At 39.2% G+C, this 18917-nt stretch overlaps 1 protein-coding gene across 4 annotated transcripts in view; it reads right to left on the bottom strand.

Annotated features, from left to right (window-relative positions):
- The window catches only part of klf12b (Kruppel-like factor 12b), a 235990-nt gene that overhangs the window by 114571 nt on the left and 102502 nt on the right, over window positions 1-18917 (bottom strand). For all 4 annotated transcript variants that reach the window (XM_048598329.1, XM_048598328.1, XM_048598331.1 and 1 more), the window contains exon 2: window positions 8127-8226. In XM_048598329.1, coding sequence (XP_048454286.1) covers window positions 8127-8192 — 66 coding nt within the window. In that variant the 5' untranslated portion in view covers window positions 8193-8226. The remainder of the gene's footprint in view (window positions 1-8126; window positions 8227-18917) is intronic.

The raw sequence follows: 18917 nt of genomic DNA, 5'->3' as shown, positions 1-18917 counted from the left end.
ACATCTACACAGATTAAAGCTTTACAAGTTAAATCTTCATGGATAATGCTACAAGATCCACATACTTTTGTAGTATCAAAAGAAATTTGACATTTTGCACAAGAATTTAGGAAGAGTGAAAATATTTTAACTTCACTGAAAAGCAACTGTCAACAATGTTCATTTATCTGTTATTGTATGTTTAGAAGCAAACATCCAATTCTGAGTGTCAACTATTTGCTCAACCAGTCTAGTCGTTGTTTTTCTAATCCAACACTGACCGCTAATATGGTTTTCTCCAAATTAATGGTTATATCAAAATTAATACTGATTTTTTTTAGAATTAGTAGCTGTAGTGCATGAGGAAGAAGGTCATGAGATATTTTTAATCAATGATCACTGCAATCACTCACACTCGCTGAACACTTGTGACAATAAATTATTGTTTTGTGCATATGTTTATTACACAATGATAATAAAACAATTTTTTGAAAAGCAGATCAGTATCAGAGGTTGTTCCTATGCTGTGTAATAGGGGTCACATGACATGCTATTGTTTGAATTAGACTGATAATGAGAGTGGCTTATGTCTGTCTTTCTTCTGTATATTTAATAAATTCAGAAATGGAGTTGCAAATCCCCAAACTGGGATTTTGTGGAGAATGGATTAAATATTCCAAAAAATAAAAGTAAAATGTACAGGTAAAATACATTTTAATTTCTTTTACCTGAAGTTGCCACAACTTCCTAACTGTAATGCTTTGATAATAGCACTTTGGGAAGCAACTATTGTGGCGTTTGAGGATTCTGAGGGATTACTCACAGGTTCGTCAATGGCTTATCTTGATATTGGCAAGTAGTGTCTTTAGGACACTTGACTGTATTCTTGTACAAAGCAATAAGTAAGGGTGCAATCATAAAATTTTAATAACAGTTAAACATAGACAACCTATAAATTGCAGCCAACCTAATACTTCTTGCAGTTAGCTGGTGTTGTCTGTGGCTCATTTGGTAGTAATCAGGCTTCCATCAGCTTGTTGTAGGTTCAAAACCCACTCGAGAACTTGAGCAGAACAATCTAGACTGACCGTCCGATGCAGTACTGAAAGAATTCAGTACCATTGAAGATACTGTCCTTGGATGAAATGTTAATCAAAAGGACCACGCACACAGTCCGGTATATGTAAAAGATCCTACGATACTGCTTCAAAAAAAGCAAGTGGTGGGGTTCAGGTACTCCAGTGTCATGATCAATAATCATTCCTCAATAAAAAAAACTGCCTAGTCGTTATCTCAACGCTTTTTGTGGATGCCATAAATTAGCTTCTGCATTTCCTAAATAACAACAGGAGTACCTGGGAATGCTCTGTGGTCATGGAAGGCACGATACAAATGCAAGTTTTTTTTTCCCTTTATTCTAATTGCCAGCATGAACAGTGGAGCAATGGTGCAGAAAACATGGCTGTCAGGAAAATGTTCAATTTACTGGTATCATCTCTTTTATGTTGCAGCATATTGAGTCATGACTAAAGGAATAGGAAGCCAGCCACCATAATTATTGTGCACTGGAAAGAACAGCCATCTGAATCCTATGATGAGATTACCAGTGTGAATTCACTCATATCCATCAATAATTATTAACACAAATATAGACATGTTGGCATACAGAAAACAAATTACTGCATCTACACAAGCCACTTTGCAAAGAAAAGACATATTTACACTTTGGGTAGAAAGGATCGAGAACTGAAAGGCAAAGAAACTCCTTATTATGGTGAAAGAATTAAAGGCAAAGGAAAATATTTTGATCACCAAGTTAAAGTTTGAATCATCTGCAAGTAGTATATAGAATTACAGAATGTACAGCACAGGAACAAGTAACTTAGTCCTACATCTTACTTTGTCAAATTCTTTCTCCCTTGTGTGTTTATTCAGCTCCCCCTTAAATGCATCCATGATATTTGTTTCAACTGTTCCTGGTGGTACTGATTTTCACATTCTAACAACTCTCTAGATAAACAAAAGACATGCATTTTTAAAGCACTTTTCATAATGATCAGATGGTTCAAAGTGCTTTCCAGCAAATGAAATATTTCTGAAGAGTAGTCACTGCTGTAATGTAGGAACCAGATCAGCCAATTTATGCACACAGTCAGCAATGTAATAAAAACTAAAATAATCTTGTGATGGCGATGTTCACCGAGGGATAAATATCAGCCATGCCATCAGACAACAGTCACCTTCTCGTCTCCAAAACTGCATTTGGGAATATTTTACTTTCCTGGGAGAGCAGACTTGTCCTTGATTTATTATCTCTTCAGTCAGTGCAGCACTCATTTAGCACTAAGTTTTGTGTCAAGTCCTAGAACAGGACAGAGACCAGAAGTGCTACCAACGGAGGTACAGGTTGTCACACAAATGGTGAAACAAGTGTTTGTAATGGGGGATCTCACCCAGCAGTTGGGAAAATGACAGGACCCACACGTTATCTGTGTTGGTGAAAGTCCATTACATTGAGTGGCAAATATTGGGGCTTGCTCCCCAAGATTAGGGGTGCTGGGAAGGAACTCCCACTCAGTGCTTCCCAAGAGCTGCTGGCCTCTCAGTATCTAATAGCTCTCATTGTGCAACTGGGAATGGTAGCAGCTGCAGGGAATGCAACCATGAGGAGAGGACCAGGACTGAAGAGACCCCAGGTCAAAAGATGAATGAGGGCAAAATGTGGGTTGAGGAGCAAGGGGCAGGAAGTAGGTTAGAGGCAACAGCAGGTGAGGTGACCCTCTGTGCTTTCCCCCTACCCCTCTGTTGACTTCCTGATTCCAGGTTGCTCGATCTGTCTCCCCTTTCCTGGTGTCCATAAATAAACAGGATGTAGTTCACTTTTCAGGGTCATCACATCATGACTCTCCTGTTTGCTACTGGGTGAAAACCAGCAGCAGTGGTGGAGGCCAATAAGTTATAATGCCAGTAAAACATTAATTAAAATTTTTAGTGGGGAAATTATTGTCAGGACAGGAGGTATCAATGAATCTTCCCACCTGAACTTAATTGTGTGGAAGTGGGTTAGCACACACAGCACCCTCTCGCCAAGTATTAGTCCTGGCTGAAACCTGTTGTCTGCTACAACCACAATCCCAACCTCTTCTGGAGTACTGTGTCCAGTTCTGGTCTCCCTGTCATAGGAAGGATAATATTAAGCTTGAGAGGTTTCAGAAGAGATTTAACAGTTGTTGCCGGGAATAGAGGGTTTGAGTTATAAGGAGAAGCTGGGACTTATTTTTTCCCCAATGCAGCAGAGGAGGTTGACTCTATAGAAGTTAAAATAATGAGGGGTATAGATAAGATGAATGGCAGGTATCTTTTCCCTAGGATGGGGGATCGAAAGACTAGGGGCCATATTTTTAAAGTAAGAGGAGAAAGATTTTAAAAAGACATAAAGGGCAATTTTTTTTTTAAAAAACAATGCGGTTCGTGTGTGGAAGGAACTTCCAAAGGAAGTTTAAAAGACATTTAGATAAGTACATGAATAAGAAATGTTTGCAGGCATATGGGCCAAGCACAGGCAGGTGGAACTAGGTTAGTTTGGGATTATGATTGGCATGGACTAGTTGGACTGAGGGTTTTATTTCCATGCTGTATGACTCTATGACTCTAATTAAATCTGTCCCTACCCACCACCAAACCTGTCTCTGGTGGGGCATTAAATTCAATCCAAATTTCTGACAAGGGTTTTTCCTGAATTCCTGATTGGATTTATTAGGGACCATCCTATATTTGGTCTTATTAAAAGCTTATGTGAGTGAAAATATGAAAATATGAAAATATGAAAATACACCAGAGAACAAAAAAGCAAGCAAATAAAAACAGATAGTGAAATGTATTGAAATTAAAGCCGGAAATACTGGAAACACAAATGAGGCCCACCCATCCTAAGAGGAGGGAAACAGACCACATCTCAAACTTTGGCAGAGCTACGTCCTCAACAATAGTTAACACCCAGAGCTTCAACACTTCTCCGCTGAATGCAAACAGACCCCTTTCCACTTCCCTAGGAACTGTTTTCAAACAAATGAAAATGCTTTTGTCAGAATTTATTAAAACCAGTGCAGATCATATTTCTAACTTCACAGGGAAAATGAAAGCTTGTACTGTTTGTGAAGTTTTGATAGAGTTTGGTTATAGGACTCTAGAAAATTAACGCAAGCGTTAACACTTGGGCCATTTGACAGACCAAAAACGTGAAGAACTAAAAGAAAGGAAAATAGTCAAAACATTTTTCACAAATTTTGTGATGGCATCTTGGGTTCACCACTTTGTTGAGCACTGGGTGCTGGAAAAAGAATCAAAACATGACAAATTCTGCAAAAATGATTAAACATGTCAATACAATGGTATTTTCTATGTAAGAAATGCCTGTGATGATTTCCATTGAAAGTTTGCTTCTATGGGAAAACATCAACTGGAGTTCATGGCGTTTACTACAGATGTCACTTAGTCAGCATGGCTCAACAGGTTATATGCTCAGCTCCCAGATGTGCACCCTATAAGTCACGTGCCATTTTATGCATATGGTTAGACCATACTTACAGCACTGTGCATTGCTCTTCATTCATGGGATATGAGTATCACAATACAATTTAACATAATGGTGCACACAGCTTCAAGATCAATTAGCGCTGGACATGCCAGCAACACACACATCCCATAAAGGAGTTAAAAATAAGTTTCACATAGAAATAAGAGCTTACAGAAAATATACTACAACATCAATATAGATGCACTGGATAAAGTGCAAAAATGATTTACAAGGATGATACCAGAAACGACAGGTTGGAAATGACCAAAGACTCAACAGGCTTGGGATTGTTTCCTTTTGAAAAGAGAAAGCTGATAAAGGTAATGTAATTTCTTTTTCTCTGTAGAGGGGTTTCACAGAATACATGTACATCTATCCCGTTGGACAAGTCATTATAAATATACAAGTCACCAATAAGTCCACTGGAAGTTCAGCAGAAACTAATATTCAGCTAGTGGTGAGAATGTGGAATTTATTATTGCATGGAGAAGTTGAGGTGAATAGATGCATTTAGGTGAAAGCTTGATAAATACATGAAAGAACAACAAATTGGAGGATATGTTGAAATAGAATGGATGCGTAGCATACTGATATCCTGTGCTGTAAATACAACATAATACAGTGTAAACATGTTGAAAATCTTTTTAACATTTGGTTAAGAACATAAGAATATAACAAAAAGGGACAAGACTATGCCATTTGATGCCCCGGACCATTTGCCATTCCACATGATTATGTTTTGGTCAGATGGTAGCCTCAACCCATTTTCCTGTCTGCTCCCCATTACTCCTGACTGCCTTGCAGGTTAAAATCCCATTTAATTCAACCTTAAGGGCATTCAATGATAATAACTTCCACAATGCTCTAATGTAGAGAATTCCATAGATTAACAACCTCAAAATCTCAGATCTTGAACACCCAAGCAGCCTTAGTCAATGGTATATTTGCACACCCAACATTCGTTAACTGATAACGGTTCCAAAATTCAAATCATTATTGTTCTGAGAATAGCTTTGAATATAAATATGTCAAAGTATGTCACTTTTTGCACAGGTGTTAATGTGGATGCACCATAAAAACAAAACATTAAATGGGGAGCACTTAGATATGAATTGGCAAACAACAGAATCAAGTCAATCTAATCACATTTACCTTCTATTTTTATGAATGGATATATTTGACTTGCTAAGCATTGCCTTTGTGATCATTGGTAGTGTTATCTCCACCTTTGTAGAATAGTCAGTGTTAGAGGGAAGAGCTGCTCTAATTAATAAAATGGAAATAGAATCATTGTTCTGTCATAAATGCGACCATATTTTCCCCCACAGAAGGGAGACTGAAAATAATAACTTACACATTTAAAAAAATCGCCTGTTTATTTATGAGAACGTAAATTTGACAGAATTGAAAATCAATGCTAACACCATGACTCATACTTTCCATTCACACGGAATTTCACTTTAATCCTCCATCAGCTGATGTTTATCTCTGTGGTACATGTTTTAAAAAATGCTTTTAAGTGGCAATAAATATCCAAAGTACTTATTTGAATGATATCAGAATAAATGTACCTATATGTGGTCAGTTGGACCCAGAAATATTTTGCAAATATTCCTGCCCCTCTTCTAAAGAGACAGTGGCCTTCAATGTAAGCAGAATGAAACTATGTGGTCTGATAGCACTTTCAATTGGAATTCTTTTGTCTGCAGTCTCCACTGATTTTAGCATTCCAGAACTCATGCATGACATTATCTTTGCCAGTTTTTAAAAGAAGCACCTCAAAATTTTAATTCTGATTTTCTTACTACATAACATAGTCCTTTCATTCATTTGCGTGAACCAGATCAGCCATGCCTTGATTTTAAAATTTGAGTTCACATCTCTCCATGCCATACGTTCCTCCCCAATTCTATACCTCATTTAGCTCTGTAAGCCTCTGAGATATTCAAGTTTCTTCTATTCTGATCTACTGCATATCCATAATGACCACCACTGCTGTGGAGGTGCCAGTGTTGGACCTGAACGGACAAGGTCAGAAGTCACACGACACATGAAGAAGGAGCAGCGCTCCAAAAGCTTGAGATTTCAAATAAACCTGTTGGACTATAACCTGGTGTCGTGTGACTTGTATTTGCTCACGGCTGATGAATATGCATTCAGCTGTCGAACACCCAACTCCTTGAATTGGTTCCCTGAAGCTTTCTGCCTCTCTATTTCTCTCTCCACCATTATGATGCTCCTTAAAACCTATCTTTTTGACTAAGGTTTTTAATAATAGTCCTAATAGGTATTTGTGGCACAACCCCTAATTTTGTTTGATGACGCTACTGCTAAATGCCTTGGATGACTTATTACATTAAAACTGCCATATAACTAAGATGTTGAGCATTAAGACTCCAACACTAACCTATAACAATAGCAGGAGCTTGTTTGGTACGCATGTTAAGATTTTGATTCATGGTCATGTGGATTTATTGTGAGCCTACCAATTATTGTGTTCAATAAATATTAATTTATTTTGGCAAAGGCAGTAAATGTTAGCACACATACTATTGCATGCAACAAGATTGTCTTTTCAGTAAATTTTCTGGTTATTGTACTAACACAAGGAGATATGCTGTTCTATAACACCACCAGCATGGAACTGCATAATGCAAAATATAATAGTCCATTGTTCAGATATGGCTGTTTTTTCACAGCTTTCACTTTAAATGCTGACAAGAAATGTATCAACCATACAAAACGCAACTTGCATTTATAAAGCACATTTAAGATAGTAAAAGATTCCAAAGCAATTCCAAGGAACAATTATCCAACAAAAAAACTTGACATTGAGCCATATTAGGAAATATTAAAGTGAGTCACCAACGTCTTAATTAGAGAGTTGGTCTAAAGTATTGTCTTCAGGGATGAAGAGGAGCTAGCAGGGTGAATAGATTTAGGAAGGGAATTCCAGAGATTAAAGAGTTGGCGGCTGCAGGCACTAACACCAATGGTAATGCAAATCATACTTAAGAGACCAGAATTGATGGAGCAAGTAAAATGCTAACTGCTGTGGCGAAGGAACATTTTCAGATTGGCAGCCATCAATATTAATTACTAGCTCCATGGTAGAAGAAAACAGCACTGATTTAAGGTTTTTTCTTTTTCAAATATGTGCTGTATTTTCATCATAGTTTCCACTCCTTAGTTTTTTTGAATAAATTTGCATTCAATCAGGTGAAAGAGTGAATTACTTTCAAGTGAGCTATCTGCAAGACTTTTGAACACAGTATAAACTTATTAATCCTATATTCCAGGAGGCTGGAAAATGCCCATAAATGTACTCCAGTCAATTCAAAAACTTATTGCACTAACAGAATTTTCTCAACTTTCGAGTGCAGTGGTATCATGTCACAGTACAGCTATGTGTTCCCTAGATTTCAGGCCATACATCAACAGGAATGGGGGAGGAGGTGAAGATGGATGTGAATATCATAGGGCAGGCTGAGAGGAGACTGGCTTTAGAAAGGTCTGGAAATAATTACCGCTATCGGGGGAAAAAGGGAATTGTCTGGAAACCTCGGCTTACCACTCGCTCAGATTCCAGAAGTTCTGGTTTGACTCTTGCCATCGGCATCCCATCAAGCATTAGCATTATGTTCTCAAAAGGTGTCGTCGCTGTTCAAACACTGCAGAGAAAGTGAAAAATAGGCATGTATGAGAAGGCCATTTTAGTAGTACTTCTGACCCTCGTATCACCACCCCCTCCATGCCAGCTGAAATTACTAAAACAAATGCCAATTACTGCAAGCATGCAACTTGAACTATTGAGACTGTTGCAACATTGGATTTACAGCTTACAGTACCAGATTTTCAATAGGCTTCAATAAATTGGTGTTCTGGGGCAGGCCTCCGAGTGGCTGTGTACTTCTTGTTCAGAGACCCAAGAGGACCTTGTCCTCATCCTGTTTTGTTTGAAATGCAAGCTCCCTTTCAGAATTCAGCCAGGGATACATGAAGTGCAAATGCCTCAGGCTACATTACTGACAGACATTGAAGGATGAACGGATGGAACTGAGCCCCCTTGAGGAAGCATTGCTCAATGAGAAAGCAGCTGCTTCACATAAGGATGTCCATGTCATGCAGAAGTGGAACGGGTTACGAGTAAGGAAGAGATTTGAGAAATGCATAATTAATGAACTGTCGGAAAAGAAAAGTCATACACCAGTGGTGGTGTTCTTTTTCCTCACCACCCTATCATAACTGCTTTCGTAACAAGTATTTCACAATTCATTGTAATCATTATATTCATCACTTCAATGATCCCGGAAAACAGGGCATTGAATAACAGCTTCTCATTGATTATATAGTCCATCAAGTGATGCAAAGTCAAGTTTATGCATTCTTTTTCAGTCCAAGGTCTCCTGTCGACTTCACCCATCTCATGATTTTAAACTGCACTGTATTTACTTTGGACCTGCTTTCTTTGCTATTCAACAATCACAGTGCAGCAGAAACTGGGGTCGCTTTGGCTCAGTTGGCTGGATGGTTGGTTTGCGAAGTAGTATGATGGGGATGCCATCAGTGTGGGTTTGATCCCTGCACCAGGTGAGGTTACCATGAAGGACTCTCCTTCCCAACCTCTCCCCTCACCTGAGCTATGGTGGCCCTCAGGTTAAATCAGCATGAGTTGGCTCTCTCTAAGGACAGAGTAGCCCTATGGTTTGGTGAGACGATGGTGGCTTGATGATGACGACAGTAGAAACCCAAATACCTGCACTGCCTGAATACCCTTCTTGCCCTTGAATAAACCATGAAGCCAGAAAATATAGAAGTTGGCCATTCAGCCCATCAAGTCTGCTCCACCATTCATTGAGATCATGGCTGACCCAATAATTTTCAACTGTTTTTTTGTCTGTTCCGATAACCTTCAATTCCCTTATTGCTTAAAAATCTAAGCCTTGAGCAAACTTAATGACCCAGCTTCAATGGCCTTCTGCTGTAAATAATTTCCCAGATTCACTACCCTCAGAAGAAATTCCTCTTTGCCTCTGTCTTAAACAAGCAATCCCTTCTTTTGAGATAATGGTCTAGTCCTAGACATTCCCATAGGGGAAAGAGCCCCTACCCTGTGAAGTCTCGTAAGAATTTTGTATGTTTCTATAACTCACCTCTTATTTTTCTATGTTCCAAGGAGCACACACTCAAGCTCTCGTTATAAGACCGTCCCTCCACACCCAAGATCAGCCTAGTGAACCATCTCTAGTTTTAATGCCAGCATATCTTTTTTTTTTAAAAAAGATACAGGGACCAAAACTGTTTACAATATTCCAGCTGTAGTCTGATCAGTCCCTTGTATGGGTTTTAGGGAAATCTCCCTACTTTTATGTGCCATTCCCTTTGTTGTAAAAGTCAACATTCCATTTGCCTTCCTAATTACCCGATGAAGTTGGATACTAGCTCCTTGTGGTTCACGCACAGGGACTCCCAAATCCCTCTGTTCCACAGTTTCCTGCAGTCTTTCGCCATTTAAAGATGCTCAGCTCATCTATTCTTTCTGCTAAAGAGTGCACACTTCCCCACGTTATATTCCATCTGCCCATTTTTTGCCCACTTGCTCAACCTGTCTATATCCCTCTGCAGATTCTTAGTGCATTCATCCATTTTTGCACGTCACCAAATCACTAATATATGTTTTGTAAATAACTAAATAAATATTAGCAGTGATCCCTGTGGCACTCCACTAATTACAGGTTGCCATCCTGATCCTGATTTCCCTTCTTCTACTGGTTAACCAGTCCTCCAACAGAGGGCAGAGTTGGGTCAGGGGGTTTTCAAGATGACAACAGGTAACTGTTATATCCTCCCTCAGACTTTAACCAAATGCTCTTGTCTATTGACCTTCCAAATCAGTTTTCCATTTGCATTTTCCTATAAAATACTCAGTGTGGAGAACAAGTTAAGAATTTCACCGACTGCTACAACATGTTGTGTGCATGAACATTTCCCCTTTTGCATACACATTCCAGCAGTCTGCCATGGGGGAAGAAAGTCCGATAAAACTGGAATGCTTTCATAATTAGCTTATCATTCCGTGAATCAACTATGCCGAAGTATAGGCAACTAACATACTTGCTCACCAAGTCATATTTACCATTAAGTGTCTCACCAGCCTTAAGGAACAATGTCTCCCATTTAGTCAGGATCTGTTCTTCACCCTACATACACCCACTATGATACTGACATGATCAGGAACTTGTCACATGGGAAAACACAGACACCATTTTACATTTTAGACCGTGTTTACACTCAGCTTTGTTTTTTCACCTCTGCATTATTGATGAACCCTCATGCCAATTCATCCCAGTAGTCCTCCGTTAGTTTAATTCATTTACTAATTCATTTACTGACACTGACAAGGTTAGCACTTCTTACCCACCCCAAAGTTGACACAACTGTGTCTTTTGCTCAGTCACCTCAGAGTGCAGTTAGAGCACTCTATTTAGAATTGGAGTTACATAGGAGACCAGACCAGGAAGGTACAGGCTTATTTCTGGGAGTTAACCAGTGGCTTTTATTTGTTTGCAACAATCTGACTAGTGACGTCTGTTAATGCCAGCCTTTCACTTCAGATTTGCTCTGAATTCAAATACAGCATCTGCCATGGTGATGCTTGATCTCATGCTGTCAGAATTATTAGTCCAGGACACTGTCTCACAAGGACAGTGATATAATCTCTGTCTTGGAACACAGGAAGGAAGAAGAGTTCTTGGGTGGCACACCCCGAAATTGTTCCTCTCCCTCTATAACAGACAGGGAGTTCAGCATTTAACCATATCAGGCTAGATTAGATTGGACTATGTGTCTCATGAGTGAAAGGATAATGTACTAACTCAATACATTGCTCAATCCCTGCTGAATAATTGCATTAAAAAGTCACATCCCAGTGGACTCTAGTAGCTAATTTAGGTTTACAGCTCTGAGGAAAAACACATGCTACTCTGTGACCTCTTCCAGCCGCATCAGTGTTCTGAAATCCATGTGCTCTTCCAATTCTGGCCTCTTGACATCCCCAAATTTGAAACACGCAATGCCTTCAATTGCCTAGGCCCCAGGCTCTAGAATTCTTCCCTTAAATCTGTCTACCTCTCTTCCTTCTGTAGCTTGGCAGCAATTTGTTGACATTGCTTCTGTTAAGTGTGTTGAGATGTTAAAAGCATTACATAAATACAAATTATTTTTGTTGATCGATAGATACAAAAATTAAATGTAAATATACCCTTGTAAAATAATTATGAACTCAATATCTACTCTAGTTAATAAATCAATTCTCACCTATTAGTATTGCAAACTCGACATCTCTACTTAACTCAATAATACCTAAAATTAAGTTAATTGTTCAATTTGTGAACTGTGCTGAATGAACATGATTTAGGGACTACGAGATTGATTTTGACTTTGCGAGAGTGTGTAAAATGGGCGTTAGGGAATCAGCAGCACATTTACTGCTTCCTCAAATTTTATTTCTATTGAAGTCAATGAAAGTAAAAATCAGAAGAAATTTAATTCCTGACTTGTCACCAATTTTACATTGATGGCCAATGGCAAGAGCTACCTTTATATTGTTGAGAATTCAGGTCAGTGAAGGGTGGAAGATAAATCCAGAAGAAAAAAGAAATAGATTTAACTTGCATTGCCTCACAAGATTTACTTTGGGAATAATAATTCAGGCACATATCTGCCACATCTTCTTGTGAAATTTTAAGATGGCATCACCAAATTTCTCAGCCAACAAGAAACTTCCCTTCAATATTTCAATTAACAAATTTCACTTTAAAATATTTTAAAAATATACGCCCATTTACTTTTGAATCAATGAGTGGCCCAGAGAACTCTGTGGCAATTGAAATGACGGGTTCTTGAATCATCAAATATTTATAACTCAAAAACATCAGTAATGATGAACATTTAACTATAGGCATATTAAATTTTAAGACAACAACCTGTTTCTAAGAAGAGTTAAATATGTGTCTCAAATAAGGAAAAATACTTCGACACTCTGTTAACCAACAACTTCTTAGGGCCTACTCTCTTCCACAAATTTCATTGCTAAAAACTGTTGACATTTCTATCTCATGTCAGTTTTAATAAAAAGGTCCCTCATCGGAAATGTTAGAATAGGTAACATATATGTGGAGGGAGAAACAGTATTGCAGTATTTTCTGCTTTTATTTTAGACTTCCAAAGTGGGAAGGGGGTTGTATGTGTGCACACAACTGTGGAATGGAGTCACATCCATCACCCCAGAAGCAGATCAATTCTTTTTATAGGATTAGGGCAATAGCACTTTTTAAAAGAAAGTTTTTTTTTGAGAACAGTTTGACACATTCCAACATCCCTGTACAGTTAATTGCTTCTCTAAAGTACATAAAATCAATGGTTGGTCATGGAAATATCATTAAAGCCTTTTGATCTTACCTTTCAAATGGTTCCTGAAACCAGACAGACAATCATTCACAACTCGCAAGGGATTATAAATCGCATGTCATGGAGAAACTGACCGGACTCCATGAAAATTGCACAGGACTAGGAGATGCCAATGTCCAGGTTACAGTGCAGACTACCTGCTTATTACTGTAATGATAGTGATAATGGTCGAATAAAAAAATCCCTCATCAGCAATTGATTAATTCTGTGGGTTATTGTATTTAAAACAGTAAAACACATTATGAGTTATGAAGCAGACACTACAGAAAAGCAACTGATTTATCTATGTGCAGCTTACCCACACCAAACTAACTGGCAGGCAGACTCAACAACATTGTAAGGACACAGCAAATGGAGGGTTTTAAAGTGAACTCTCTTCAAGACAAACTAGACGTACAATAATTATCTGCACAATTGAGAATGGAGGGTGCCGTAATGGAAACGGGAATCCTGGAATTTGGATCCTGTCCATCATTTTTAAATCCCTGCTGTCATTCTGGCAGGGCCACAATAATTTTGTCACTCTTAAGATCAAAGGCAAGAAAATGCAGACCACGATTAAACTAATTACTGATGGCACTGCATATATAAGGAGTGATTTTTATACCTTGCAGTGATAAATTTGAATGATTGAAAAGTAATATGGCACCTGAATTTCTAACAGGTGATGACAGCCAACAATTTTAGTAGATTAAATAAACCTGGATACTAACGGAGAGTAGAGGACACTCCGATCAATGGTAGAGCGCCCTGGGGACAATCTTTTAAAATCTTGAATCATATCTCTCTCTCACACTCTCCAGGTAGAGTACTTTTAAAGGGCATCAGTGACCATGGATCTCTGTATTAGTTCATGATTATGCTTAGAGCAGCAGTGATTTATTGTAGCCTTCTGCAGATGCTTGACCAGGTTCTCTCCCTTACTTTCCTCCATAGGCATGTATTAGAAGGATTTACAAGTTGATAACCAAACTGTTTGGCCATTTTACACATGCACCTTCCTTAGCCACTAAATCTTAGGTGTGGGCCTTGAACTTGCAGCTTGGCCTCAGACACGGAGATATTACCCACTGAGCTACAAGACCCCCTCCGAGTCACATTTACCCAAGAATGAAGTCTGTAGCCGTGAAACCATAATTGTAATAATTAGACTAAAATCCATTTGTGTTCCCGAATGCTCAAGATATCAAAACTAAATTATAACAGCAATTGATTTAAAAACTGTTAGCATATATCACAAATTGATGTTCAATGAGCAATTTGTCTGAGACACAGGGCATTATTCTGATGCAGTTGATGCACTCTTCTGTAGTGGGGCCAGGAAAGTGTACTCTGCCACTAGCTTGCTTTTTTATTTTAAGATGTTGGATATCTGAAAATCTTTCATTTTATAGCATTATTATCCCTTGCATTATGCATAGAAAAAAAAATCACACATCAAGACAAACACAAATTGAATAACCATTAAGAACATGGCATCTCAATTATAATGCAACACAGTCATTCTGCACAGTACTGAGAGAATAATATCCCAGGATCCAGCCAGCATGAACTTCCAACCTTGAAAAACATCAAGGAGAGAGGATCAGATGCACATTCAAAAAAAAGCCTAAAATACACAGGATGTACCTCAAGAAATGTTAACCAGGCATACTTTCAAATCTGCTTTCTGATTCACAGATCAGATCTATGCTTCTGTTCGTTCATACCGACACAGCTGGCTTCTCAGAATTTCAAACAGCTGCTTCACAATTCTACACTTTGCAATTACTTCCAAGTCCCAACAATCTCTTGCAACACTGAAGTGAGTGATACCTGCCTGTAAATCGAACAATTAAGTTAACTGAAGCCAATAAACATAGATTTACAATATCAAGACAGTTTCTGGCAATTTAGGGAGGCTTTCGATTACTAAACAGTAAACCTGCAAATATTAAACTAGTGTTAAAAGCGCCACACTCAATGGAACAATGCAAGAACTAGTGTATCAAATGGAAGATCAGTGAATAACCCGCCCCGTTGACCATGTGTATGTAAAGCTCCCACTCGAATTAAAAATAACCTAATTGCTATGTATTGCCTTCAAATAACTAAATAACAGATGGATTTTCTTTAAAATTCTTATTAATTATAATCTTGTGCTGATCAGGTGGAATAAACTCATATTTTGCAGTCAGCAATAATTGATGGTCACTCCATTCAATACCCCTACAGCTGTGCACAGACTATTCCTGTGCAATTGGGTGGTGATTTGCATTCAGATGTCCAACACTGTGCCAGCACCCTGTAGTAGGGTGCTGGGACCTGTGATACTTACTGACATCTACAGAGTCTACGTTCTGCAAGGGAAAACCATGATATTTAAATCAAAGTAATATCATAGATAAAAGCAGCAAATAAGAGAAATAAATAAGGAATTAATGACAGACAGAAATAAATGAGACAGAAAGAAAAGATGTTACATTTGGTTACCTCTAAATCTCTAACAATAATTAAAATGTATAGGAAAAGTGAAATGCCCATCACCAGAATAGTTTCCAATAAGTCTGGTCAGACAGGTTATTACAGACCCTCTGGAGCAGGTGGAACTTGAACCCAGGCCTCCTGGCTCAGAGTCTGGGACACTGCCACTGTGCCACAAGAGCCCCTTTGGTACCCAAGATTAACACACCTTTAAAAATTAATTAGACCTAAGTGGACAATAGGACCTAGATTTTTGCCAATATAAAGACTACCTGAGCCATGGCGAAAAGGCCGGAAGAGGTTGGAATTCCCAATTCCCACCACCGAGTCCAATATCTCTCACTTTCATGGGGGTGGTCTGTAGCTGGTGTATGTGTAGTTCCTGGGGGAGCAGCAGGCCATTTCAATACTCAGCTGTCTCCAAGTAGATGAGACTTTGGAGTCCCTGGTCTGAGATACTTTGAGTGTAGAGATTAGGCTGCTTAAGATCAGGAGAATTTTCACTGTACTTCTTTTGGAAAACCAGGGTAGACTTTTGAAGAGGCAAGATCCCTCTTTGATGGAGAAAAGACACTGTTGGGATTGTATACAAATAAGCATGCCTTTTTTGCAAAGTACACTCATTTTCTAAAACAAAACATTAATGGGATATGGACAGCAATGGCTAGGCCATAATTTATTGGATATCCCTAAGTGTCCTGGAAAAGATGAGCTGCCTTCTGAACACCTGCAGTTTTTTGGGGATGTCAGCTCATCCACAGTGCTGTTAGGAACACAGTTCCAGAATCTTAACTCAGCAATCGTCATAGAACACTGATACAGTTCCAAGTAAGGGTGATGTGTAACCTACAGGTGGCGGTGCTCCTTTGCATCCACTGCTCTTGTCCTTCTCGCTTGTAGAGTCACAAGTCTGGAAGGTGCTGTCAAAAAGGCCTTGGTGGGTTTTTGTAGTGGATCTTGTCGATGGTATATACTGCTGTCACTATATACACGAGTGGTGAAAAGAGCAGGCGTAAAAGGTGGTGGATCAGATGTCAAAATGTGCATCCTATTTCCACCCCCCACCCCTCCCCACCGGATAGTCTTGAGCTCCTCCAGTGTTGTTGGAGGTGCACACATCTGGGCTAGTGGTGAGTATTCCATTGCACATTCCTGACTTGTGCTTTGTAGATGGCGGACTTTGGGGATTCAGGAGGACTTACTCATCGCCTCAGACCTGGTTTTGTTATCACAGTATTCATATGGCTAGTCCAGCTCAGTTTCTGGTCAACAGTAATGGCTAGGATATGAATAGTGAGGTACTCTGCAATGTCAGTGCCACTAAACTTTAAGGGGAAATGTAACCAAATGGTACTTGCCACCAATCAACCCAAGCATGGGCTGCTTCATTATTGGAGGAGTTGCATTGTGCAATCACCATTATGGAAAGTCACTGATGAAGTAGCTGAAAGTGGTTGGGCCTAGGATACTACCTTGAGGAACTCCTGCAGAGTTGTCCTAGGACTGAGGGGATTAGCATCCAGCAACCATGACCATATTCCTCTGACTTCCCAGGTGTGATTCAGGCCAACAATGGTTTTGCCCCCCAGTTCCATTTGATTCCAATTTTGCTAGGGCTCCTTGATGCCACATTCAGTCAAATGCTGCCTTGATCTAAAGGTCAGTTCATCTCACCTTGTTTTTGAAGCTCAGCTCTTTCATCCATGTTTAGATCAAGGCTGTAATGAAGTCAGGAACTGACTGGACGTGACACTGAGTATCAAAGAGCAAGGTTATTGCTGAGCAAATGCCATTTGATAACATGGTCAAGAATCATTTTGATCAATCTTCTGATGATAGGAATGGAGGACTGACACTGCCTAAAGCTGTCAAAACTGTCAAGGAACTGTCCAAAATTATGCATGGAGTTAAACAGTTGCTGGCTATTTCAGTGTTCCTGTGGACATAAATCATTATAGCATAATGACTGACTTCTAAAACTCTCATTTTCATTACGAGATGCCTGTCAAGCAAATATTTTAATGGGCAGCTCCAACAACTTATAACATGGAACCATTTGTTTAAACAAGGAGCTATTTGAAAAAAAAATCCAATGTACTGAATGTTTTTGTATAAATGAGAATTTTCTTTTCGATATTGATATAATCAATGGGCACATAACTTTTTGTATTAAAATGTCTTCTGACGGATGACCCATGGTTGATACCTGATGAACTGGCATGGAGAGGCAAGGGTTAAGAGTTGTCATGGATGATCATGGAAACTATAAAGTGCCTTTAGGATGTTGGGGGCATAAAGGGTAATTTAGAGTCATGGGAAATGACTGAAGGGGCATAATGTGGCATTAGAGTCATTGAGGTCTACAGCACAGAAAAGGCCCTTCAGCCCATCGAGTCTGCACCAGTCAAAATCAACCATCTAACTATTCTAATCTTATTTTCAATGGGGTGTGAAGGCTCAAATGGGATGGTTAGTTGTGCTTGATGAGTGTGAAGGGCTATGGGGTTAAAAAATGGGCACTAAGTAGGATAAGTTGGCATGAAGCAAATATGAAAAAGGTGAGACAGCAAGAGTTTTTGTTTCATATACATTTATAAGCTTTGAACACAGCAGTGTCATCCCCAGGCAGCCTTTCTGCCTGCCCCACTACAGGAACCAGCAGCCTCCACTGCTCTTCCTGGACGGCCAACAGGACTCTGTCCAGCTGGGCCACACCCTTCCAAAACTGAAAATAGGAAGTGTAAGCTTTTATTTTTAATAAAAGACTGCTTGTTTGGAACTATGATTTATCCCATCTCTGCTCATCTGATCCAAACAAAAATCTGGACCCAAGTTTTTCTGGCAACTTGAGTGATTATGTAGTGGTCAATTTCATAACAAACCTTTATAACCTCCATATAGTTTAACGTTGAATCGGTCATAGAGGTATTTCTGTAGAGGCTCGTCAACGGGCAGAAAGAAATAAGACAGCAGCTTCCGGGTTTGTGCATTTAACGGCACACTTGAAGCTGTTGTCCAATTTACTCTTCAATAATTGTAAGCACTGATACAGCAGTCTAATATTATTGCTAAAACAAAATCTGACCTTTGCTTTGAACGCTTGCCAAGTCAGAAACCTAGAGTTAAAATAGCAAAACCTACATTGCTTTCCACAGTGTTTTGTGCTATTATCAAAATGCAAAGTCAATGCAATTCAAGAGTTCTACATTTCTTTGAGGTGCTGAAACCACAAAACAATGAAGACCTTTGGGATAACAGTGTGGAGCTGGAGGAACACAGCAGGCCAGGCAGCAGAGAAACAGGAAAGCTGGCGTTTCGAGTCGGGATAGTAGGAACTGCAGATGCTGGAGAATCCGAGACAACAAGGTGCAGGGCTGGATGAACACAGCAGGCCAAGCAGCATCATAGGAGCAGAGAGGCTGACGTTCTA

This window comes from Rhincodon typus, chromosome 6 (assembly GCF_021869965.1).
Source record: "Rhincodon typus isolate 14 chromosome 6, sRhiTyp1.1, whole genome shotgun sequence".
In the NCBI taxonomy this organism is placed as follows: Eukaryota; Metazoa; Chordata; class Chondrichthyes; order Orectolobiformes; family Rhincodontidae; genus Rhincodon; species Rhincodon typus.
This window is presented reverse-complemented; position numbering and strand designations above follow the sequence as displayed.